General features: G+C 47.4%; 1 protein-coding gene across 1 annotated transcript; it reads right to left on the bottom strand.

Moving 5' to 3' along the window:
- Positions 1–8,547: 8,547 nt before the first annotated feature.
- On the bottom strand, positions 8,548–26,539 carry TLR8 (toll like receptor 8). The gene is made up of 3 exons (XM_026015311.2): positions 26,406–26,539; positions 12,667–12,724; positions 8,548–11,721 (listed from the first exon to the last, which is right to left on the bottom strand). The coding sequence occupies exon 3, from the start codon at positions 11,713–11,715 to the stop codon at positions 8,599–8,601; it is 3,117 nt and encodes a 1,038-aa protein (XP_025871096.2). The 5' UTR covers positions 11,716–11,721; positions 12,667–12,724; positions 26,406–26,539; the 3' UTR covers positions 8,548–8,598.

The raw sequence follows: 26,539 nt of genomic DNA, 5'->3' as shown, positions 1-26,539 counted from the left end.
GATGGAGGATGGGTGGGAGAGAAATTTAGGAGGTTGAATCAAGAGTGCTTGCTGAATGGTTGGATGTAGAGTGAGATGGAAGAGTCAGCAAGGAGTCTCAGAGTTCTCATTTAGTCTCTTCCCTCTGCACACTGGAGGGACATTTATAAAGACCGTTTCTCACTTTGGGTCATTAGCACAGAAAGTCCTGAGATGTCCCCTTCAGGTTCAAAACACTCATTTCCCGCCTTGTGTCCTCCAAGACTACATGATTGCTGAGTAAGACACGGGGCTTTATCAATGCCCCCATTCCCTGAAGGCACCTAAAGGGCAGGGAAGAAGAGAACACAACTGTGTCATCTTTTTTGGTGCCCATTGGAAATAATGGCTACTATTATGGCTTTGAGTTCAAGGATAATGACAGTGGAAACCTGGCCACATCACCATCATAGCTTTATTAATAGCCAAGAGGGAAATTGCCTTTATTCTTTCAACAATCATAAATGACTTTCCCATTCCCAAGGGCGATTTCAACTTTCACAGAATTTTGAGTAATGTCCAAAGAAGAAAAGCCATGGTTGGTTATGGGTTGAACTGTGTCCCCTGACCCCCCCTCAAATTTTATGTCTAAGATCGAACCCCTAGTATCTTAGAATGTGACCTTTTGAAAATACGGCAACTACAGATGTTGTTAGTTCAGATGAAGCGCACTGGAGTAGGGTGGACCCTTAATCCAATCTGACTGGTGTCCATATAAGAAGAGGAGAGGCATGGCGATGCCTGGGTGGCTCAGCGGCTGGGCATCTGCCTTCAGCTCAGGGGGTGATCCCGGGGTCCTGGGACCAAGTCCCACATCGGGCTCCCCACAGGGAGCCTGCTTCTCCCTCTGCCTAAGTCTCTGCCTCTCTCTCTCTCTGTGTCTCTCATGAATAAATATATAAAATCTTAAAAAAAAAAAAAAAAAAAAGGAGAGCCATGGAAGGAAGACAGCCTTGTGACATTGGAAGCAGAGATTGCAGTGATACATCTATGGACCAAAGAGCACCAAGGATGGCCAGCAAAGACCAGAAGCTAGAAGAGACAAGGAGAGACTCTCCCATAGAAGTCTCAGTAGGAGCATGGCCCTGCAGACACCTTGATTTCAGACTTCTAGCCTTTAGAACTATGAGACGATAAACTTTTATTGTTTTAAGCCACCTAGTTTGTGGTACTTTGTTATGATGGCCCTAGGAAACTAATATAGTTGTAATATTTAAAAATACCTTGGAGATCATTTAGTCCATTCTACAAATGAGGAATCCTGCTCAGCAAGGTACAGTGAGGGGCGCCTGGGTGGCTCAATCAGTTGAGCATCTGACTTCAGCTCAGGTCATGATCTCGGGGTCTTGGGATCAAGCCCTGTGTTGGGCTTGCCACTCAGCGAGGAGTCTGCTTGTCCCTTTCCCTCTCTCTCTGCCCCGTCACCTGTCATGCCGTCTCTCTCTAAAATAAATAAATAAAATCTTGAAAAAAAAAAAGTGGAGTGATGTTCCCAGAGTCACCCAGTTCCTCTGCTAGGATCAGAACTGGCCTTCCAGTCCCTGTGGTTCAGGGTTCTTTACAGAGGCCAACTCTCAGAGATCAGTGCCAAACAGAGATTTTGCAAATCATTGCCAGCTCCAAGAAAAGAGCAGAGAACCAAAGTAAGCTGATAGGACTTCAAGAATACAGGGTAGTGGGCAGCCGGGGTGGCTCAGCGGTTTAGTGCTGCCTTCAGCCCAGGGCATGATCCCAGGGTCCTGGGATTGAGTCCTGCATTGGGCTCCCTGCGTGGAGCCTGCTTCTCCCTCTGCCTGTGTCTCTGCTTCTCTCTCTCTGTATGTGTCTCTCATGAATAAATAAATTAAATCTTAAAAAAAAGAATATAGGGTAGAAATGCGAGGCACTCAGACATGGGGGAGGCAACCTAATAATACCACCCAAAATAAAAGGGCAAAGAAGAGAAACAAGGCAGTCCATAGATTCAGGGTTGTGCAGCCATCACTACAATCAGAATGTGTGCATCACACCAACAAGAAATCCTGTGCCCATTAGCAGTCGCTTTCCATCTTCTCCCAACCCCCAGGCCCAGGCCACCACTTTTCTGTCTCTAAGGATTTGCCTATTCTGGACATTTCATATAAATGGAGTCATAAAACATGTGCTCTCTTGCATCTGGCTTCTTTCACTGAGCATGCTTCCAGGTCCCTCCATGTTGTAGTACGTATCAGGGCTTCATTTCTTTTTATGGCTGAATACTATTCCATTGTGCGGAGAGATTACATTTTTTTCAAGATTTTTTTTTTTTTAATTCATGAGAGACACACAGAGAGAGGCAGAGACACAGGCAGAGGGAGAAGCAGGCTCCATGCAGGGAGCCCGATGTGGGACTCCATCCCAGGACCCCGGGATCATGACCTGAGCCAAAGGCAGATGCTCAACCACAGAGCCACCCAGGTGCCCCGAGATACCGCATTTTATTTACCCAATTGATTAGTTGATGGGTTTTGGCCATTTTTGAACCCACCTTGGTACTCAATGCATGTTAGTTGTTCAAAAAAGCATTTGGTTATTAAGTATACCTTTTGAACTGAAGAGGGAGATAGTTGAGATAGCCCAGGCCTGATGATTTTATATTCTCACCACAATTGGTGCTAGGGGAGGATGGAGCCTTGAAAAAGAACAGAAGTTTGGGATACGTGAGACCTACTCTTTCTCAATGGAATGGGTCTGAGGATCTAATTATAGCTGAAGGGTTAATGACTCACCTCTGGGTTTCTTTCGCACATAGGGATGAGCAACATGTGGATGGTTTCAAGTACGATGGCAGGACCAGCTGGAGGCCTGCTAGACCTCCCAGAGAGTCCTTGACACACAGAGACATTGTGTATAACGCAGCTGCCCCTTCCTACAGCCTTTTTTTCCTACTCCTCTTCCACCCCAAGGAAACCTGCTCCCCTGAGGCCGGATCTTGGAGAGAAGAGGGAAGACCAGTCACCATTGGTCCAATGGCTCTCCACAAGTGCACTTTGACACAGTGACAACTGGTACATATAGGAGGTGCTCACCCAATTTTTGTTGCATGAACGATGTAGAATATCTGAGTAGGAATGAGCTACATCAGATGAGTGGAGAGTTCCTCTGAGAGTGTCCACTTGGTAGGAAGTTTCTGGAAGTGTGAAGGAGCATCTGTCTGGGACGGACTCCCCTGGTTGCTGATAAAACGCCACTCTGACAGATTCTTCTCCCAGGAAAAGACTCTACCTTTCTTCTAACTCATGGGTCCTTTGCTGAGGACAGTGGGAAGCACTTGGTTCAACTGGTAGTTCTAACATCTAGGTAGATTTCAAAGCAAAGGAACGCTTGCATTTCCCTGAGAAGATGTTGGATTTCTTTTTTTTTTTTTTTAAAGATTTTATTCACTTATTCATGAGAGACAGAGAGAGAGAGAGAGAGAGAGAGAGAGAGGCAGAGACACAGGCAGAGGGAGAAGCAGGCTCCACGCAGGGAGCCCGACGTGGGACTCGATTCCGGGTCTCCAGGATCAGGCCCTGGGCTGAAGTCGGCGCTAAACCGCTGAGCCACCCGGGCTGCCCAGATGCTGGATTTCTAAGAGCATCAGGGAGACTTATTTCTTGGGCTTTATGGAACCAAGTCCTGCATCCATTCTTATTCCGGGCCAGAGATCATAAGGTAAAAAGCAAATACGTGAAGAAACAATACCGTGAGTACCTGTCCTGAGCCACGTGTCAGATCTTTGTTGCCTCCGGCTCCCGCCCTCCCACCAGTGTGTTACACTCCCTGTCCTCATCATTTATCAGTTGATTAATCACATCAAGCTGAGGAATCTTACCTCCATGATCTTCAACCAAGGCTCCCCCACCGTGAGGTTCCTCACTCTTCATTCCGTGGATCACTGTCACTCAATAACATTGTATGAAATTTTGCATGGTGTAGTTTGTATCATCAAAGCAAAACACAGGCTAGAGATGCTTTCCTAATGCCCCGTCCTCCTTCCCAACAGACCCTACACTGCCAGGGAAGGCTCTAGACTTTGACCATTGCACCTGTGCTTATAGCATGTGTTCATTGGTGGGCCAAATCCATGCCTAAATGATCACTTCTACTCATTCCTCAGGAAGAAAACTCAAGATGGACACTGAGCACAGTCTATTTTATTTTGGGAAAGGACAACCATCAACTCTTCCTTGAGTCTATAAATCTTCAAATCTTTCTGCCAAGGCTCTGAGTGGGAGTATACATTTGAGCAACCATTTTGCAGGACAATGAGGCAGTATCTATAAACACTTAAAATGCAACAGCCCTTTGACCCAGTAATTCCACTTCTAGACCAGTATTCTTCAAACCATCTGTGGCAAAAGACCAGGTTCTTAAAATTTCCAGCCTGTCGCACATCACTGATCACGGATGTCACGGCCATGTCAAACCGAAAGCTCTCAGATTCTGTATTTGTCTCATCACACGTCAGTAACATCCAATTACAGATCACATTGTGGGCAGCCCAGGTGGCTCAGCGGTTTAGCGCCGCCGCCTTTGGCCCAGGCTGTGACCCTGGGGACCCAGGATCGAGTCCCACGTCGGGCTCCCTGTGTGGAGCCTGCTTCTCTCTCTGCCTATGTCTCTCTCTCTCTCTCTCTCTCTCTCTCTGTGTCTCTCATGAATAAATAAATAAAATCTTCTCAAAAAATCACATCAGTCTGTAGGGCACTTTTGAGTATTGCTGTACTAAACTTGTTTTATTCTATGTGGATATGTTTTTGTTTCTTAAAGATTCTATTTATTTATTCATGAGAGACACAGAGAGAGAGAGAGGCAAAGACCCAGGCAGAGGGAGAAGCAGGCTCCATGCAGGGAGCCCGACGTGGGACTGGATCCCGGTTCTCTAGGGTCATGCCCTGGGCCGAAGGCGGCGCTAAACTGCTGAGCCACCCGGGCTGCCCATATGTGGATATGTTTATGTGAACACAAAGATGTAAATGTTATACAGTTATTCCTAATACCAAATGATTGGGAAAAATCTAAATGTTCAGCAATACAGAACTGGGAAAACACCTTGTGGCATAGTCCTATAAGGCACTACTATTCAGCTATTAAAAAGAAAAGTATAGGGGCCCCTGGGTGGCTCAGTGGTTGAGCGTCTGCCTTCAGCTCAGGTCGTGATCCTGGGGTCCTGGGATCGAGTGCCGCCTCAGGTTCCCCGTGGGGAGCCTGCTTCTCCTTCTGCCTATGTCTCTGCTTCATGTCTCTCATGGATAGGTAAATAAAATCTTAAAAAAGGAAAAGTATAAACTCTGAGAAATATTAAGTGCAAAAAGCAAAATGTAGAGCAGTATTACAAAGTCTGCTCCTTCATAGTAAAAGAGCAATTGTAAGCTTAGATGTACAAACTGAAAACTAGAGGTTGTGGCAGAGACGGCTAACTGTCCATCAAGTCTCTTCTCCCTTTCTCCCCCAGCTAGAGACTTTCTGGTGGGCATATTGCCCAGCATACCTTGCAGTTATGAGCCACCAGATCGGTCCTCACTAATGGAAGGTGAGCAGGAGTTGTGGGCGCCACTGTCGAGTCTAGGCCTTGCGACATTGGCCTGAGTATTTTTCTTATTTTCCCCTTGCCTCATTTGGAACCCAAATGCCATGGTGCCCCAGCCTGGCCCGTGCTGGGGATGCCAATTCCCTACAGCAGAGCAACAAGAGGAAGGAGCCGGGGATCTTGAATGGGCGGGGGGAACAGAACTGCCTTGCCAACCTCCGCTATTATCGCTGGAACTGTAATGGGTGTCTTAGTCCATGCAGGCTTCTATCACAAAATTCCAGAGACTGGGTGGCTTATAAACAACAAACATCCACCGCTCATGGTTCTGGAGGTGGTGAGTCCAAGATCACTGCCCTGGCAGATTCAGTGTCTTGTGAGACCCCTCTTCCTAAACAGCCATCATTTTGCCCTAACATCACATGGTAGAGAGGCCAAGGGAGCCTTCTCGGGCCACGTTTATAAGGGCATCAGTCCCATTCACGAGGTCTCTGCCCCCATGGCCTAATCACCTCCCAAAGGCCCCACCACCTAACACCATCACTGTGGGGGTTAGGTTCCAGCATGTGGATCTTGGGAGGATAAATATTCAGGCCATAGCGTATGGGATAGAGAAATAAACCTCCATGTCGTTGGGTCTTCTGGTTATAGCAGCTGAGCCTTTCCACTTACGATACCAAAGAATACACAAGACTCTCTAAGAGTGATCGTCTCCAGGAAGCAGAGATGTATTGAGAGAGGGATTTAGGGGCACCCTAGCTGGCTTAATCAGGGGAGCATGTGACTCTTGGTCTTGGGGTCGTGAGCTTGGGCCCCACGTTGGGCATAGAGTTTACCTAAAAAATAAAAATAAATAAATAAAAATTGAAACAGAGAGGGAGATTCAAATTTCATTGTACATCCCTTTGTAAAACTTGAATTTTAAGAAACTTCTATGCAGGTATTAGCATATATTCATTTTATTATTTTTATTTTTTAAAGATTTTATTTATTTATTCATGAGACAGAGAGAGAGAGAGAGAGAGAGGGGCAGAGAAACAGGCAGAAGGAGAAGCAGGCTCCATGCAGGGAGCCCGATGCGGGACTTGATCCCAGGACTCCAGGATCTAAATCAGGATCTAGCCCAGGCACTAAACCGCTGAGCCACCCAGGATCCCCTTAAATATTTATTTATTTATTTATTTATTTATTTATTTATTTATTTATTTATGATAGACATAGAGAGAGACAGACAGACAGAGACATAGGAGGAGGGAGAAGCAGGCTCCATGTTGGGAGCCCGACGTGGGACTCGATCCCGGGACCTGAGCCAAAATTAAGAGTTGGACGCTTAACCTATTGAGACACCCAGGTGCTCCCACTTTGTTCAGTTCCTTAAAAACGCATAATCAAAGATAACTCACCCTGAAAGATTAACTAAGAGCCTGTATTTGAGGAAGGATGGTACAATGGGGATTTTTCTTCCTTTCCTTCCGAAGGGACCTTATTTTTTTTAACCTTGACTAGTTTCCAGTTATTCTCAGGTAAATTTCCTAAGGTGCCTCTTCAAGATTCATACCTGTAGCGGAGGGAGGATGCTATAAACTGGAGCAGAGGAACCACGGGGGTATAGAGGTGGGAGAGAGGGCCAAGGTTGGTTCCTTTGGGAGAATTGCATAAGGGGCACCAACAGGCAGGCATTCTTTGTCTTCTGAGTGGGAAGTAAAGATATAATTAATTCCTCTATTAATAATCACCTTAAGGGCCGCCTGGGTGACTCAGCGGTTGGGCATCTGCTTTTGGCTCAAGTCGTGATCCTGGGGTCCTGGGATCGAGTCCTGCCTCAGGTGCCCTGCAGGAAGCCTGCTTCTCCCTCTGCCTGTGTCTCTGCCTCTCTCTCTCTCTCTCTGTGTCTCTCATGAATAAATAAAATTTTAAAAAAATAATCACCTTAATATATAAACTTCATCAAAACTTTTTGCCCTTTGGCTTTTACCAAAGTTCTTTAAAAAAGTATTCTCCAAAAACCCAGTGTGGATGGCAATGTCTTTTACATTATAGATCTATTTCCCTACTGTATGTTGATCATATGCTCATGATGTGAAATGAAGCGTTTTTAATCAATCAAGATTTACGGCAATGGCAATTGGCAGATACTTCAGAGGCTTCTAATTTGGCTGCATACTTTTTAAAAGTGGTTAAGGAATAGAAAACACTTAAAAAAAAATCCATCTTAGCCTTTAAATGGCATCTAAACCTTAGAAGTCAAATACCATAGCCGATATTTATAAAAGGAATTGTAAAAGGAAGACTAACGCAACCACGGCGTAATACAACCGTGTAGCCATGAATATATGATAAATCTAAACAGCAGCTTAACATCAGAGCCATGAGTTCTAGTTACAAAAATTCTTAGACCTTGGAAAGAAGGTATAGCAAGCCAACTGTAATGCTGGCCCACAATAACCTCTGCCTCCTGGTACTCACAGTCTATGACCAAGATGGTAGGCCAAGGGAAGCCATTTTGGTCTTGGACTAGTTTCCCTGGACTGAGGTGATCACTCCCATGGAGCTGGCAGCAGGACCTGAGATTTACTTCTAACAAATAGAGTATGGCCCGAATGATGGGGTGTCACTCCCCCGACTAGATTATCAGGGCAGGTGACTTCCATCTTGCTAGCGACCTCTTTCTTTTGTTGGCTTTGATGAAGCAAGCTGCCCCGTGGGAGACTTCCTGCTAGGGGGGCAAGTGAGAACAGCCTTTGACCGACAGCGAGGGAGGAACTGGGTCCTGAAAACCACCGCGTGAGTTTGAGCCTGGAAGGGGATCCCAAGCCCGGGAGGGTCCCGTGGCCCTCGCTGACCCCTAGACTGAAGCCTTTGAGAGACGCTGAGCAGAGGACTCGGCCAAGCCTCGTCCGCGCTCCCGACCAGAGACGCTAAGATCACAGAGTGTGGGACTCTAAGCCACTGAGTCTGGGGGTAATTTGTTACGCAGCAACAAATACCTAAGACAGAAGGGCAGTCGCTTCACATTTTTATTATGTTGGCGGGTCATGGCTTAACATCAGTTAGTATTGCTTAATGGAATCAACGTACAAATTGTTATACCGTGAATCGTTCTCAGTTAAGACCACGTTTTTCAGACTTTGCCAAAACAAGCCTTCCGCCTTGGGGTTGTCAGGCCATTGAAGGATGGAGCTCTTGCAGATCCTCTGCCGCAGCCTCAAATACTGAGAATGCTGTAACACTGGCTCCAGCAAAATAAATATGATCACATCCATATTCTCATCCATGAGCCGCTGCAAGGCCAAGTAGAATGCCGTTTTAAAGTTCCAGTTTTGGGCGTATTCTTTGGTTAAGACGAATATGGTTTTCTTGCTTTGGTTTATGCTCTGCATGAGGTTATCGATGATGGCTAATCCCGGGTCCCAATCTCTCTCCTCTAAACAGAGGAGCACATTTTTCCCTTCACTCTCTTCGAGGTGGAAGCGCAGCTCATTTATCACCCAGTCAGTAACAGAGGCATCTTTGGTGTCATAAGAAACGTAGGCATCGTAGAAAGTTTGGGACGTGGAAACAGACCTGTAGCCTTTTACCTTAGCCAAGCACACGTGATAGATAAACCAGACATCCCAGTAAAACCAATGGTGACCCAAGGCAGCCAACATGACGGTGACGGTGATAAAGGACGTGAAGATACACAGCACCGCCGCGAGGGTATCCGAAATACAAGTTGTTAGCTCCAGACTCACAATGCTCTTCCCCCTTTGATCCCCGGGACTAGAGCAGATGACGTCTGTCAACCTAGGGATGGTGACATTCAGATTTTCATCCATCCATCTTCGAAAATCTCCAATGTCGCAAGTACAGTCAAAAGGGTTTCTACCTAGTTCCAGAATGGCTAAACTGGTGTTGGTCTTAGTTTGCAGCGTGGATTTGTTGATCATCTTCAGCAGGTTGGAGCTCAGGTCGAGGTGGATCAGACTGCTGGCTTCGGAAAGAAAGCTGGCGGGCAGGTGGGAAATCCTGTTCCGGTGCAGTAGCAGCGTCTGCAGGGAAGACGTGAATTTGGAGAGGCTGTTGGTTATAGAGGACAGCCTGTTTCCACTCAAGTCCAGCACCTGGAGACGTGGAAACTCCTGGAGTAACGTCCAGTTAAAGAAATTTAAAGCGTTATTTTTTATGTACAGTTGGGTGAGACTCTGGGGCAGGTTCAGGAAAGCTTCGTTCGGGATGCGCCGGAGGTTGTTTAAGGATAGATCGAGCCGTGTCAGATTCCTGAGACTTGTAAAAATTTTCCAGTACTTGTCACCTTCGGCATTCCACAAAATGTCAAGGCGGTTTCCACTGAAAACTAATTCTTCCAGGGACACGCTTCTCAGGTCTTGCTCCGTTAAAGTGTAGATGCTGTTGTGGCTCAAGTTTAAGACTTTCAGTTGTGTTAAGTTTTGAATAAATCCTAGGCGGTGCGTCACCCCTGCTATTCGGAAGTAGTGTGCATTGTAGCTGAGATCCAGAACTTCTAACTCGGGCAGATCACTGAGCGCGTTGTCATCGTCAAAGTCTAGTCTGTTGTTTGTCAAATCCAAATATTTAATATGCGGCACCGCTGAAAATTCATTTCCATGTAACACTTGACCGTTGCCGTTCGAAGACAGATTTAAGCAGGCGATGTCATGAAAAGCTTCAAATTGCTCTCGCCCGATGAAGAAAATACTGTTCAGGCTTAAATCTAAGGCTTTGCCATAAACTGTACATTGTGGCTTTATTAAAGGATGGGTGTTATGATAAAAATTTGAGTGTGGGTCAAACTCAATATCCGCTGAGCGTGGCTTAAGGACATGCCTTTGAGAAGAGGAGCCATTTACTTCATTCTGCCGGATATCATTTACCAAGGGTGATATTCTGTTTTCTGACAAGTAAATGATGGAGAGGTTGGGGAAATTTTGGAAAAGGGTAAAATTAATTTGCTTAATAAAGTTGATACCCAAGTTGATAGTCTTTAGATTTGAGAGACCCATCAGGGGCTCGAAGTCTCCCGCTCTAAGTTCCTGGAATACGTAACCTCTTAAGTGCAACGCCTGGAGCAACTTAAGGCTAGAAAAGTTGTGGGAAATATTAATATATTTGGGATATTTCGCCTTTACGTAGTTATAAGATAAGTCAAGTATTTCCAAGACGGGCAGCTTCGTCAAAAATTCCCCGGAGGCTATTTCGTCAACTAGATAATTGAATTCCAGATGCAGCACCTTCAGGTTACGCATGTTGTCAAACCACGTTGCAGGAATCTTCCGGAGGGAAGTGCTAGAGAGGTTTAGGTAGCGAAGCTCCGTCAGGGTTTGAAAAGCAAGAGGATGGATCTGAATTGAAGCGCCTCCCTCACAAGGTGTGCAGGGAAATGGGGCATTGAAGCACCTCGGACAGTTCCCGCTTAAATCCAGGACTCTTAAATTTCTCAATCCCTTGAAATCTTCCTGACTGATGATTTTAATCTTGGCGTTGCTAAGATAAAGTTCCTTCAGGGAGCTTGGCAGTTTCGGGGGCACATGGACAAGCTTATTAAAAGACAGGGACAGCACCTCCAAATTCGTAAGACTTTCAAACGTTCCGTCTTCTATGTTGAAAGTTTTGTTGTTACAGTTGTTGCCAAAATAGCAATTCCAGCTCAAATAGAGCCTTTCCAGATTCGTGAGCCCAGACGTATTCTTTTTCGTTACCCAGATGATGTTGTTCTGAATCAGGCTAAGTTCCTTCAAAGACCCTGGCAAGCCAGCCGGTATTTGGTATAACTGGTTGTCTTCAAGGAGTAACTGGTTTAGGTTTTGTAGGTTGAGGAATGCCCCATCTGTGATATTCATGCCATTTTTGTTATCAGGATTTTCACTCAGGTGCTGTGGGTTGGCGTTGTGATTTAGATTGATCTTAGTGAGATTTTGCAGCCCTTGGAATGATTCGTTTGTTATGTGTGTGATGTAATTATCAGACAGGTCTAGCACTGTCACGTACTTGCCCACTGTTTGGGGAACTTCTTGAAGTCGACGACCGTTGCACTCTGCAATAACAGAGCCATTCTGTCTTCTCTCGTCACAAGGATAGCTTCTAGAATAATTTGCTTTGGTGACGAACTCATAGGAGTCAGAGATGAGCAGGAAAAGGCAGGTCAGAACCAAAGACCGAGGGCTCATGTTTTCCTAAGGAAAATCAAAAGTGGAAGCGCAACGTTAGAGTAGCAGTATTTACTACGCATTTCATGATGTGACTATCAGCGCTTCATCACACCGTGCATGCGTTTTGAAGTGTGAATTCTCTCAACAATTCAACAAATTTGGTTTGGAACAATTGAATTTAAAAAAAAAATATATATTTTTTTACTGGAATTCGATTTGCCAACATATAGTATAACAATTGGATTTTTAAAATCTGTTTTTCTGGGGATCCCTGGGTGGCTCAGCGGTTTAGCACCTGCCTTTGGCCCAGGGTGTGATCCTTGGAGTTCCAGGATCGAGTCCCACATTGGGCTCCCTGCGTGAAGCCTGCTTCTCCCTCTGCCTGTGTCTCTGTCTCTCTCTCTCTGTGTCTCTCATGAATAAATAAAATCTTTAAAAAAAATAAAATAAAATCTGTTTTTCTTTTTCACATATTTATTTAAATTCTAGTTGGTTCACATATCGTCTAATATTGGTTTCAGGAGTAGAATTTAGTGATTCATCCCTTACATATAACACCTAGTGCCAGGTTATGAAAATTGTTCGGAACGATTTTAATTTCTCGCTGCCTTCAGCTTCATGGTGCTCAAAGAAGTTGAAGATGGAACTATCTGAGATTATGTCGATGAGAAAGCCTGGGAAGCTTTTGCAGAGGCATTAATTGAGATGCCGCATCACCGTAGCAGGTCTGATGCTGGCCCGTGGCTGTGGTTCATCTAGGTCTGTAGCGCAGCAAGCTATAGATTCATAGCTTCAACCTATTAGCGTAACTCTTGATGAAAGTTGGCCCGTCCCAAGTAGAGTTCAGATCCAGCTTTCATTATGGGGTCATCCGAGATCTCCAAGCCAGAGTCTCCTCTAGCTCATCTACGTAGCCATCTCTCTACACAACCGTATCTCTTATTGCCATTCCCCCCAGTTTTTTCCTACCTCTCCGGTGGCGCGTCTCTGGATCTCTTATCTCCTCGAGTGACAAAGCGGACACCTTCTGTTGATAAGAATAACAGCGTATCAGGTAGTGTGCTCACCAGAAACATTTTCTCACCCGTGTTAATGCTCAGAGCAACACAATGAGGTGGGTTCTATGTTTTTCACATTTTGTGGGTGAAGAAACAAACCCAGACACTTTGGTGGCTTTCAGAAGGATAGGGCAGCCCGGGTGGCTCAGCGGTTTAGCGCTGCCTTCAGTCCAGGGTGTGATCCTGGAGACCCGGGATCGAGTCCCGCATCAGGCTCCCTGCATGGAGCCTGCTTCTCCCTCTGCCTGTGTCTGTGCCTCTCATGAATAAATAAATAAAATCTTAAAAAAAAGAAGGATGATACACCGTAGAGCTGGATCCCAGTCATTCTGATTCCAACATCATGCTTTAACCGGTAGCCATGATGCTACACAACCTCACTTTGAACTCTTCATGCCAGAACAGTGCCTCAATTGTAGACAGCACGCAACAAAAATTTTGCGGAATGCCTACCAGCGCTCACATGTCCCTTAGCAGATGAACATTGGCATGCATAGCTATTCTGTGGCTAATATTGTAAACTTCTGTGGGGAAGACGTGATGTTTCGTATTTTTATGCGGCCTCTGTAACACTTTGTAGTGCCTCACTTTCTGCAGCCCCCTCTCTCTTTTTTTTAAAGACAATTTATTTATTTTTAAAGATTTGAGGGGATCCCTTGGTGGCTCAGCAGTTTGGCGCCTGCCTTTGGCCTAGGGTGCGATCCTGGAGTCCTGGGATCGAGTCCCGCATCCGGTTCCCGGCATGGAGCCTGTTTCTCCCTCTGCCTGTGTCTCTGCCTCTCTCTCTCTTTATGACTCTCATGAATGAATAAATAAAGATTTTATTTATTCATTCATGAGAGTCATAGACAGAGACGCAGAAACATAAGCAGAGGGAGAAGCAGGCTCCATGCCGGGAACCAGATGCGGGACTTGATCCCTGGACCCCGGGATCATGACCTGAGCCAAAGGTAGACGCTCAACCACTGAGCCACCAGGCGTCCCTCTGCAGCCCTCTCAACAGAGGGCTCAATATGTTACTTTTGGTCGTTATACAATGCAATAAACAGATTAATGTGATTCGTTTGATGAGGGTCATGCTCAACTCTCAAAATCTTATTTCACTGGGCATGGAAATCAACCTTCACTAAATTGTACTTTTCACTAGAGCCCAACTCACATCCTTATTGAGAGTGAAGCCAGGTAAGTTCTTCCTCTTTAAATTCTTCTAAAGTTGAGTGTTAATGAGCTAACAGTCACTGTCATACCCTTGGTAGTGAATAGTGATTATTCTGGGGATCAATGATCACTGCCAATTCATCACACTCGAGGAAGAGCCAGCTCCTGATGAGATGAAAATATATAAGGTGAACCAGAACTCCCAGGCATTTCCAGTTACTTTCAGTTATTTTCAAATACAGCACAATCTAGGTGCCGCTACTTGATGTTTTACTAGAAGAAAGCCCTGCTTTACCTGGTTTGGTAGGCAGAATTTTAAGAGGGCCCCTCTGGCCTTTGCCCCCTCGCACTACTGGTGTAATCGTGCTATGTCACTGTGGCAAAAGGTTGATTATCCAGATGGGCCTAATTTAATTGTATGTGCCTCTAAAAGCAGCGAGTTTTCTCTGGCTCGCAGCAGAAAGGAGGAGCAGAGATCAGAAGCAGGAGAATAATTTGACTCTTGCGGACTTAAAGGTGGACGGGGCCGCTGACGGGGAATGCAGGCAGCCTTTAGAAGCCGAGAGTGGTTCTCTGCTGACAGCTTGCAAAGAAATGCCCCCTCTCCCATCCTACAACCACGAAGAACTAAAACTGACTGACACCCTGAATGCACTTGCAAATGGATCCTTACTCGGAACCTGGAGAGAAGAGTCCAGCTTGGCCAGTATGTTGATGTGAGCCTTAGGAGATCTAGAGCAGAGGACCCAGGCAAGCCCACTCAGACTTAACCTACAGAAATTTGAGCTAATGAATGCGTATTGTTTGAAGCCTCTAATTATATTAATTTGATAGGTTAAATTTGAGTTTGTGATCTTCCAGTGGAGATGTCCAGAAGGCAGTTACATATATGCCCCTTGGGCTCAGAGGAGCCTCATGGACGGATGAATTTGGGAGTTGTGGCAAGTGTACACCATAAAGGATATTCCACATTTCTGTTCCATCAACAACAATTTTCTCATGTTTTTTTTCCTAGTAATTTTATGATTTCACTTTCTTACAGTGAAATATTTATCTCACTGGGATTGTTTTGGCTTAAAACATGAGGTGCAGGGACGCCTGGGTGGCTCAGCGGTTGAGCGTCTGCCTTTGGCTCAGGGCATAATCCCGGGGTCCTGCGATCTAGTCCCCTATCGGGCTCCCCGCATGGGGCCTGCTTCTCCCTCTGCCTGTGTCTCTGCCTCTCTCTGTGTCTTTCATGAATAAGTAAATAAGATCTTTACAAAAAAACAAAACAAAACCATGAGGTGCAGACTTACAATATTTTTTTTCTCAGCAGAGACCTGGTTGCCCCAACACTGTTTATGTATTTATTTTCGCCGAGGTATAGTTGACACTCAGTGTCACATTAGTTTCAGGCACACAACCTAGTGATTCGATAACTCTGCACCTCATGCTCTGCTCAGCACAGGTGTGGCCCCCACCTGCCACCACACAGCGCTATTACAGTACCTCTGACTGTACTGCCTGCGCTGTACCCTTCATCCCCGAGGCATACTCATTCCCTACCTGGAAGCCCATATCTCCCATTGCCCCCTTCACCCATTTTTCTCATTCCCCACCACCCTCTCCTCTGGCAACTACTAGTTTGTTGTCTGTATTCCTAGGTCTGCTTCTTTGATTCGTTCATTTTTTTTTTTGTTTTTTAGATTCCACAGATAAGTGAAATCATACAGTATCTGCCTATGACGTATGTCATTGAGCATAATGCTGTCTGGGTCCATCCACGTTGTCACAAGTGGCAAGATCTCATTCTTTTTCTTTAAATTATATCTCAATGGCCTTTTTTAAACAAAAGATTTAATTTATTTATTCATGGGAGAGAGAGAGAGAGAGAGAGAGAGAGAGAGAGAGAGAGAGGCAGAGACCCAGGCAGAGGGAGAAGCAGGCTCCATGCAGGGAGCCCGATGTGGGACTCGATCCTGGGTCTCCAGGATCAGGCCCTGGGCTGAAGGCGGCGCTAAACTGCTGGGCCACCCGGGCTGCCCAGATCTCATTCTTTTTTATAGCTGTTGTGTGTACACTACATCTTTATCCATTCAACTATCGATGGACACTTAGGCTGCTTCCACATCCTGGCTATTGTGAATGAGGCTGTAATGAACATAGGAGTGTGTGTATTTTTTTGAATTCGTGTTTCCATTTTCTTTGGATTAATACCCAGTAGTGAAATTACTGCACCATATAGTGTTTCTATTTTTTAGTGTTTGAGGAACCTCCAACAGTATTTTTCGCAGTGGTTGTACCAGCACCAATTAACATCCCCACCAACAGGGCACGAGGGTTCTCTTTTCTCCACATCCCCCTCAACATGTCTTTTGTGTGTGCATTTTATTTTAGCCATTGTGACAAGTGCGAGGTGAGATCTCGTGGAGGTTTCGATTCACATTTTCCTGAGGATGAGTGATGGTGAGCATCTTTTCATGTGTCTGTTGGCCATCCCTATGCCTTCTTTAGAAAAATGTCTATTCGGGTCCTCTGCCCAATTTTAATCAGACTATTTTTTTGGTGTTGAGTTGTGTAGTTCATGTATTTTGGATAGCAACCCTTTATCAGACAGACCCTTTGCAAATATCTTCTCACATTCAGTAGGTTGCTGTTTTGTTTTGTTGATGTGTAACATCATTTGAATAATTTTTTGCTCACCAACTTGATATACTCCTTTTATCATATACTAGTTTTCTTGTATATTTGGTTTTTTTTTAAAGATTGTATTTATTTATTCATGAAAGACACAGAGAGGGAGAGAGAGGCAGAGCCACAGGCAGAGGGAGAAGCAGGCTCCATGCAGGGAGCCCAACGTGAGACTTGATCCCGGGGTCTCCAGGACCACATCCTGGGCCGAAGGCGGTACTAAACCACTGAGCCCCCCGGGCTGCCCACTTTCCTGTATATTTGGGTCTATTTCTAGACTCTCTGCTTCATCAATCTGTTCATCATTCATGCGCTAGCACCGCATGTTTTAATAATTACAGTTTTAGGGGATGTTAGTATCTGATCGGGCAAGTCCTGCTCAGTGTTCTCCTTTGGTGAACGGATTACTCCTATTAGACGGTAGAGATTACGGTGGAGAGGGGTGCCCGGGGGGCTCAGTGGGTGAAGCATCTGCCTTCGGTTCAGGTCATGATCCCGGGGGCCTGGGATTGAGGCCCGCATTGGGCTCTCCACTCTGCGGGGGGCCTACTTCTCCACCCCCCTCTGCCCACAGCTCCCCCTGCTTGTGCACTCTCTCTCTCCCTCTGTCAACTAGATCAATAAAACCTTAAAAGAAAAAAAAAGGAAATTATTATGAAGAGAAATAAAGACAGGGAAGAGGTTGGTTATGTAGACTGTCCATCGATTGGGATTTGTCTGTGGGTTTTCTCATGATGAAACTGGGGTAATGGCTGAGGTAGTGCTTGTCAGGTTCCTGCTCTAATTTTTAATTATTAATTAATTAAAAAATTCAAAATTAATGTTTAAAAGGGCCCATGAGGAACAGATGGCGGGGTAAGGCCAGATTGGAGACTCTTCCCTTGGCCTGCTAACCAGCTGTGTCGGTAGGAGCGGCATTTTTAGGTAGTTCGTTGGGCAGGTCCAGAGGACAGAGCTGCCCTGTGTGGCCTCAAGTTAAGGCCTCCACGTCTCATTTCAGAGGCCAAGGCCTCTCCTACAACAATGAACAAGTGAGCGGAAAAGCCTCTAGGGGGCACTGGAGACCAGGAGGAGAACTTGTTGAACTCCACTGGGTTTTTTTGTTTTGTTTTGTTTTGTTGTTTTTTTTTTTTTTTTTCAGGATGCAAATGGCCTCCCAGAGAGTGAGGCAGCTTACAGTAGATGTCGGCCAGGGAAGGGATCAGGACATCCCGCAGATCTGTGAGCGAGGAGCTCGAGGTTCCTAGCTCCAGCCTTCCACAAGTCCAGAGTGGACAAGCTCCACGTAACCTCAATTTGAAGAGAAACACACGGTGGGGCAGGGTAGGAAGTGGTGGGCAGGCTGCTAGCCTGGGGGTTGAGTAGAAAACCTCTCCCCGTCAGCCCCTCCCTCTGCCTCAGGTCCTCTCCCAAAGTGCTGGGTGAGGCCCAGGGGCCAGGCCGCTTGGCAAGGCCCTAGCTCACTCCTCCAGCTGGAGCTGGGGGAGGGGGGGCAAGACCCCAGCAGGAGCAGCATGACCTCCCCAGCTGAGCCCCTGGCTCCCAAAAGTCTGTGGCTCCAGAAGCACCTCCTGGGGAGCCAGATCCCAGGCAGGGCGAGAAGGGTACACGGGACAGCCAGGCCTCACTCAGGTGTCGCCGACGAACCAACACATCCAGCCTGGCAACTCTGCAAGGAAAATAGAGAAATGGCCACTCGCCCCCGCTCCCCCCAAATAGAGAAATGGCAACTTGGCAAATAAAATCGAGGGCGCAAGGGGGCAATTATGCAAGTAACACAGAAAGTGCAACTATGCAAATAAAACCGAACCTGAGACAGGGAGGAGAAAGGACGCGCACTTCTGCTGCTGTTTGCCTCTCCCGCCCTGGCAGGTCAAGGCCCCCACTAAGGGAGAGTAAGGACCGGGTCGCCCCTGACGTCCGCGAGGGCATCGACAGAGAGCACCTGCAGCAGGCAGCACCGAGCCCCGTCCTCCCCACCCTCCCCATCGTCCCCATCCTCCTGATGCTCCCCACCCTCCCCATCGTCCCCATCCTCCTGATACTCCCTACCCTCCCCATCCTCCCCATCCTCCCCATTGTCCCCATCCTCCCGGCCCTCCCAATACTCCCCACCTTCCCCACCCTCCCCATACTCCCCAACGTCCCCATCCTCCCCATCCTCCTGATACTTCCCACCTTCCCCATCCTCCCCATCCTCCCGATATTCCCCACTCTCTCCATCCTCCCATCCTCCCCATCCTCCCGATACTCCCCACCCTCCCCATCCTCCCCATCCTCCTCCTGCACCACCCCTGGCTCTGGGAACTCTGCCAATGACCCAGCTCACGGACACCCCCCTCTAGCACCCCAGCAGGAGACTGGAGCATCTCCCTGGGAAAATGAACAAGCACGGTAGCAGAGCTGTGAGTACCAAATTTAAGGGGGCACCCCAAAACTTAGTCATCAAGATGAATGCTAGTCTAACAACTTAAAATCTCTGATGGGCTAAATGTTCAACATTTTAAATTAAGATGGGCACCTGGGTGGCTCAGTGGTTGAGCATCTACCTTTGGCTCAGGGCGTGATCCTGGGGTCCTGGGATCGAGTCCCATATCGGGCTTTCTGTGGGAAGCCTGCTTCTCCCTCTGCCTGTGTCTCTGCCTCTCTCTGTCTCTGTGTCTCTCATGAATAAATAAATTTTTAAAAATCTTTCAATAAAGACAGAATCCAACCCTGCACTTGTGAGGCACCACTTCGCTTGCCTCACCCTGAGCCCAGCTGTGGTTCCAAAAAAACTTTATTCACCAAAACTGGCAAAACTAGTCTGCAGGCTGGGCTGTAATTTGCCAATTTGATTTTTGAATAGCAAATAGTGCTATTAAAATATTGCTTATCTTGATTACGGAGCTTTCTGGCATCCTCCCTTCCTTAAATTTTGCACCTGGATGAGCGCCTCAACTCGCCTCACCTCGGCCTCAGCCCTGCACCAGAGAAAAGATCTATGATCACGTTGGCATAGTCCGACCAAAAGCGACTCACAGCCATTCATCTTGGGCACAGGCTCATCCGTTGGGAAGTCCTGTCCTTGAAATTGGAGCTCGTAATCAGTTATTTGATGGCCCACGCTTGAGTATGAAATAACAACCAATACCAATCACCTGAGCGATTCACCGAGCATGAGAAAAATCGATACAAGCAAAAAGAAAAAAACAATCAGACGCAGCTATTGATCGAATGAGGCCTTCTGGTGCCCAGGATAGTGGTTTACGGTTTATTTTCTTAATGCAGGTCCTGTCTTGCGCGCATTCTCAGTCCCCTCTCTGCAAGTCTGAAATCCTAAAAAATCTGAGCACCAGAAGACTACATTTTTGTTTCTTTTATAACATATTTGGCAGCAGAACGTGACCTGAACTGACCTAAGGCTACTGTCACCTGTATTTCCGTACTTAGCGTGAGCGTTCTTGTTTCACGGCAGAAACAGGCACGTGCCTGACCTGGACCCCTTGGAAGTGTTTTATAATGTATCGTGTGGGGAGCATGTCATCTTGCTAGAATGTGAATTCTGAATTCGGACGCTCTGCTGGCCTACAGGTTTCAGATAGGGGCCTGGGGATCAGTACTTAAACCTCCTGGGCGCCCGGGTGGCACAGTTGGGTAAGTGCTCGACTCTTGGTTTCGGCTCAGGTCACGATCTCAGGGCTCTGAGATGGAGCCCCCGAGTCGGGCTCTGCGCTCCACTCTGCAGGGAGTGTGCTTGCCCCCCTCCCCTGCCTCTCCCCCTGCTTGTGCTCTCTGGCTCTCCATCAAATAAATAAAATCTTAAAAAAAAAACAAATTAGGGGATCCCTGGGTGGCTCAGTGGTTTAGCACCTGCCCTTGGCTCAGGGCCTGATCCTGGGGTCCCGGGATCGAGTCCCCCATCAGGCTCCCCATAGGGAGCCTGCTTCTCCCTCTGCCTGTGTCTCTGCCTCTCTCTCTCTCTCTCTGTGTCTCTCATGAATAAATAAATAAAATATTAAAAAAAAAACAACTTAGATCTCCTTCCCTGTGGACATATTAGTGATTCCTGAATTTCCCTTGGCATGTGTGGTAAATCAGCAAATCGAATGTGGTTGTCAACAGGGCCGAGCTATGATGGCACTTGTGGGCTCCTTCCTCCATTAAAAAAAAATAGTAAAAAATTTCTCTAATGACTGCTTTGGCTTAAAGCCCTGCACAGTCTGGGCTGGATTATGTTACTTTCCTGATTTTATTTTATTTTATTTTATTTTATTTTATTATTTTATTTTTTAAAAGATTTTAAAAGAGAAGCAGGCTCCATGCAGGGAGCCTGATGTGGGACTTGATCCCCGGTCTCCAGGATCACGCCCTGGGCTGAAGGCGGCACTAAACCCCTGAGCCACCCGGGCTGCCCCACTTTCCTGATTTTAAAGAAAACAAAACGTCTCCTTAAAGTGTCACGGGCCCTAGGCCCTGTGCCTTCTAAGAAGAGCTCTCCAAAGAGAAGCCAACCCTGGTTGTCAGTGCTGTTGCCCTGGGGCTCAGATCAGGCCCAGGGGTGAGGTGGGGAGATACCCGCTGGCGGAAAGAGAAGGGTTAGAGCGGAGCTGACCTGTGGGGGACCCGATGCCAGCAGAGGTGGCAGACAGGGATCAGAAAAGGAGAGTGTGGTGGCTTCAGTTATGCCCCCCAAATGCATGCTGAACTTTTTTTTTTAAGATTTTTATTTATTTATTCATGAAAGACACACAGAGAGGGGCAGAGGCACAGGCAGAGGGAGAAGCAGGCTCCGCGCTGAGCAGGGAGCCTGACGTGGGACTCAATCCCGGGACCCCGGGGTCACGCCCTGAGCCAAAGGCAGACGCTCAGCCCCTGAGCCCCCCAGGGATCCCCACACGCTGAACTTCTCTGTACCTGTGAGTGTGACCTCACTTGGAAGTAGGGTCTTTAGAATTAGAATGGAGTTGGGGTGCCTGGGGGGCTCAGTGGGTTGCGTGTCTGCCTTCGGCTCATGTCTGGGGTCCTGGGATCGAGTCCTGCATCGGGCCCCCTACTCAGCGCGGAGCCTGCTTCTCCCTCTCCCTCTGCTCCACCCCCTGCTTGTGTTCTCTGTCTCTCTAAAAAATAATAAAATCTTAAAAAAAAACAAAAGGAATGGGAATGGAGTCAAAGTGAGGTCCTGCTGCGTTAGGGTGCAGCCTAGTCTGGTGACTGGGGTCCTAAGAAGGAGGGGACGTTGGCAAGGAGCACCGAGGACTGCCGGCCACCTGCCGGCCACCGCGGGGAGCCAGGAGCAGGGCCTGGGACCCTTCCCCCTGAGCCACCAAGAAGGAACCAAGCGTGCTGATAGCACCTGGATCTTAGACTTCCGGCCTCCAGGATGGCCAGAGCACCCGGTGCTGTGGTTCTGGGCCACCAAGTTTGTGATGCCTGTCACAGAGGCCCCAGGAAACGAAGGGGGTGAGAACGGGGGGCCGGTGACCCCACCGCCCAGACACAGTGCAGCGGTCCGAGGAGGCCTTTGGTGCACACGGGCCCGTGGCTCAGTGCCCTGCACACCCCCGAGGACGCCCGAGGCAGCGTGCTCTGGATTCTCACTGGGAACCCCCAGAAGAAGTCAGGACCCGTTTGTTTCTTTAAAGAGAGCCTATGACACACACACACACACACACACACACACACACTCACACATGCACGCACGCACACAGAAATCTGTTTAACTTCCCCTCCCTGCCAGAGACAGCTGTTAGCTGTAGAGGAAGCGATTTCACAACCGTTTTCCTATTTTCCGTGCGCCCTCAGGTCTTTGGCTGGGGCTGTGGCACACCACAGGCCAGACCTGTCCCTCGAGTTCCTAAAGACGCACACGACACAACAAAAAACAACCTGCCTTGGTCCTCCCTCAAATCTGCCTTCCGTGCTTGGATGCCAGGGGACGCCAAAACCACAATTTTCAAGGCCCAGCGCCCTTTCAAGGCTCGGAAAAAGTCCGCCTTGGCTGGGGACACCCCCAGAAGCCCTCCCGTGGGCCGAGGGTCGTGCGTAGGACAGAAGCTGAACGTGCTGGGTGCAAAGGGAGCGCTCCCCACTGGGCGGTGCTAAAATAGATCCCGCTGGTTTTCCTGCACAATTTCACAATCTAGGGCAAAAATCGCCTGCGGGGGTTCCGGGTGGGGGCCGAGCCTGCCTTCCTGAAATAAAACAGCTTTTTATCTTTCCACATCCCTTTCCTAGGCTGCAAACGGCCTTTCGGCAATGATACCCCCTTTCCTCGCCCTCTGCCTCCCACCACCTCCCGAGCTTACTCCTTTCTCAGGATGGGTCCCGCTGGTAACCCCTAGCGCTGCAGTGTCAAGAGAACCCATTGATTATAAAACGTGATTATTCCCCCCAGGTGACTTATTTCCCTGTTTGGGCGGGTGTGTCATGGCATTCGACCAGACCTGATTTTTTAATTTTTTTATTTTTGCCAAACTGGACACTTTTCTAACTTCTAACAGGTTTTGCTTCGTTTGCAGTTGACTCTGTGGACCACTGAGGCATCCTGACAGTCCATGAATAAAGAAACGGTTGGCAGGATTTGTCACCTCGGATAAAACTTATAATTAATCAATGGATTTTTTATTTTATCCATCCCAAAGCTGACGGATCTGCTCACAGCTTTGGAGGCAAGAAGATACCACTACCGCATCAAATGTACACGTCCAAAAAAAAGAAAATACTAAAAAATAGTGAAAGGGAATAAAGGGGAAAGGAGAAAAAATGAGTGGGAAATATCAGAGAGGGAGACAGAACATGAGAGACTCCTAACTCTGGGAAACGAACTAGGGGTGGTGGAAGGGGAGGTGGGCAGGGGGTGGGGGTGACTGGGTGACGGGCACTGAGGGGGGCACTTGACGGGATGAGCACTGGGGGTTATTCTATATGTTGGCAAATTGAACACCAATAAAAAATAAAATTATAAAAATTAAAAAGCACAAAAAAACAAAAAACAAATGCACACGTCCACAAAGAGATGGGTCCTGATTTCCTATATGTTGAAATATGAAAAATCATGCTATTTGAATTCCTGGAAGTATAGGATAGGAGGGAGCACGTGGTGAGTGCTTTACCAGGAAGCAAACCCTGGGAGCTGCACCAAGTCACACATCTTTGTATTTAATCCTCCTAAAACTCAGGGCAGTGGATGCTACTCTAAGCCCTCATTTTACAGATGGGGAACCTGAGGCTCAGAGAAGCTGATCTCCCCAAGGTCACTCAAATGGGACATGGCAGGGCTGCAGCTGAGCCCGGACACCCCGAGTGGTTAGCAGATGGGTGGGCCTGGAGGCAAGCAGCTGGTTGGCAATGCTCTGGTTTGGATTATCTGCAGAGACCTCCCGGCCACACCTGGACCTTCAGGATTCAAATGCCGGGGGTGGATTTTCCACCTTGCCTTTCTGCACTGGTCAGTCTACCCCTGCGGCACTTCCAGATTTTCTGGAATTCAGTAGAACCACCGGAAGCCCACTGACTGGAGACATAGACACCCACGAGGAGCTCTTTATTACCCTCGGCAAAGTCAGCACGGCCTGTACTCGCTCCTGCCGACCCAGAAGCCGCGGGTTACGCGTCCAATTTACTCTGCATTATAGTCCTGAAGAGTCATAAATTGGAGATAAGACTTTAAACAGCAGCAAATCCCACAGCTCTGTTTAATAACCCAGCTGAAGTCGAGACATTCCATTGGAATGATGATCCCCCCAGTAGGCTCTGGCCGTCACCCTAAGATGCCCTTATAAATCACATCCAGCGGGTTTTCAAAGACTAACCATGAGTAACAACATGTTCCCCCACGAGACACACCCCACATCCCCTAAGTCTGGCTTCTCAGGGGCCTGCCTTCCGTCCCCCCCACCCCCCCACCCCCGCCACACGCAGTGCTGAGGCTCAGCACCGGACAGGATGAGAAGCAGCCCCTGGAGGAGAACGAGCGAGCGTCACCCCCTGCCTCACCCTGAACCACAGCCCTGGCTTTTCAGCTAAGGCACTCTTGGAGCCTTCATTTCACCTTCTGAAATCAAACCAAGGGGCTAATAAGTGAGCTCCGGGTCTTCTGGAATCTTCTCACGCCCCCACAAAAGGACTGTGCTCTTTTAAGCAAAGGACCAAAGGAGCTGGTCGGGTGCTGTCCTAAGGCGGTGGCTCTTGGGCTCACGTTGAGAAAGCTGTGAAGCTGAGAAGCTACGAACGGCTAGGCCCAGCCCTCGACATTCTGATTCCTTCAGTCTGGGGGGTCCCTGGTGATTCCAATGTGTAGTCAAGCCTCTGAGGTCAAAGGACCTTGCCAGGGGCCTGTGAGGTCCTTGACCTCTACCTAAGTCACCCGTGGGAGGGAGGCAGGGCATGTTTCCACGCTGAGTTGGATTTTGTTATCATTCCATTTGTCTCTCATGAATAAATAAATAAAATCTTAAAAAAAAAAAGAAAAGAAATTGGATAACTTCAATCCCAATTCCACATGTGTCATTGGCCCTGGCGGGCCACCACAGTCAGTTCATAAAGCATCATAAAAATTCAGTACAGACTTCGTCTCCTTTCAAGATCTAAAACGGGCATTACATGGATTTCAAAATTAACTCCTTTCGGCCACCAACAAGAGTGGAATCTCGCCATTTGCAACCATGTGGGGGGGTGGGGGTAGAGAGGATGATGCTAAGTGAAATAAGTCAGAGAAAGACAAATACCATATGATCTCACTCATTTGTGGAATTTAAGAAACAAAACAGATGAGCAAGGGGGGTGGGGAAAGAGAGAGAGAGAGAGAGACAAACCAAAAAACAGACTCAACTACAGAGAACACACGGGTGGTTGGGGGGGGCGGTGAGGGGAGAAGTGAAACAGGTGATGGGGATGGAGAGGGCACTTGTGATGAGCACCGGGTGATGGATGGGAGCGCTGAATCACCGCATTGTACACCTGAGCTTAATATTACACCGTAACCTTAACTACCTGGAACTAAGATCTTAAAAAAATAAAAAAGGAAAGAAAAAGAACTTCAAAAACTTAAATATATACACTAAATGGCTGTAGAAGTAAATAACTCCAAGAACTTTAATAAGCACTGACTGAGCATGGAAACATTATAAGGTAAATTTTGGATGAGAGTCTCTTGAAATCAGACTTTTCAACTGCTCTCAAATCTGAGTCTTTTTTTTTTTTTAGAAAACACATCACTTCTTAAAATCGTCAAGTCTGTGTTTCCATCTGACAGTTGTCGGCAATAACAAAAAACTGACCCCCTGCTAGGTCTCAACACTCAAGCACACAACTGCAGAAATGGTGCCACGTTTACTTAAAAATCCTGAACAAGAAAAGGGGCAACTAATATTGAACATTAAGCTCCTACGAGTCTCAATTTCAGGCTCCGCCTAGGCCCTCGCAAGCGACTGGCGCAGGGGAGATCAGAGTTTGCCCTTTTTAATTTAGTTTAATTTAATTTTTTTTTTATAGAGGTAGCAAAGGAAAAACACTTCTCCCACCCACTTGGCTTTCAACTCTTTGGTTCTAGAAGAGAATATTGCACGACCGGAGAGTCATAGTCAACTCCTGAACCTGGAATTTGCTTGTTCTCCTATTGGAATTAGTAAGATCGCTTACTAGGTTTGATTTTCAAAACCTACTGCACATGAGGCCGCTCGGCCCACATTAGGAGTTGCTTCAATACTTAACCTTTTTATGCTTGTGGCCCCATCCGTCCCTTTCTGTGTCCACACCATTTGCTCCCAAACCACATTTCGGAGTCGGAAATCAGGTATTTTGTTGGAAAGCTTCGTTAAAAGAATAGGGGCGGCTTACCGAGCTTCTGTGGTCCTAAAGTCTCATCCCGTCACCTGCAGCACCGAGGGGGGCTGTCCTCTGGGCCGTAGGTGCACTCAGGGAAAAGAAACTGGCCAACTTCCTGAACTCGGCTGCGGAACCTAGCACGTGGT

This window comes from Vulpes vulpes, chromosome X (assembly GCF_048418805.1).
Source record: "Vulpes vulpes isolate BD-2025 chromosome X, VulVul3, whole genome shotgun sequence".
Taxonomy (NCBI): Eukaryota; Metazoa; Chordata; class Mammalia; order Carnivora; family Canidae; genus Vulpes; species Vulpes vulpes.
This window is presented reverse-complemented; position numbering and strand designations above follow the sequence as displayed.

What these genes read in the sequence shown, in the direction of transcription:
- TLR8 (XM_026015311.2), bottom strand. Translation starts at nt 11,715, where the DNA reads ATGAGCCCTCGGTCTTTGGTTCTGACCTGCCTTTTCCTGCTCATCTCT.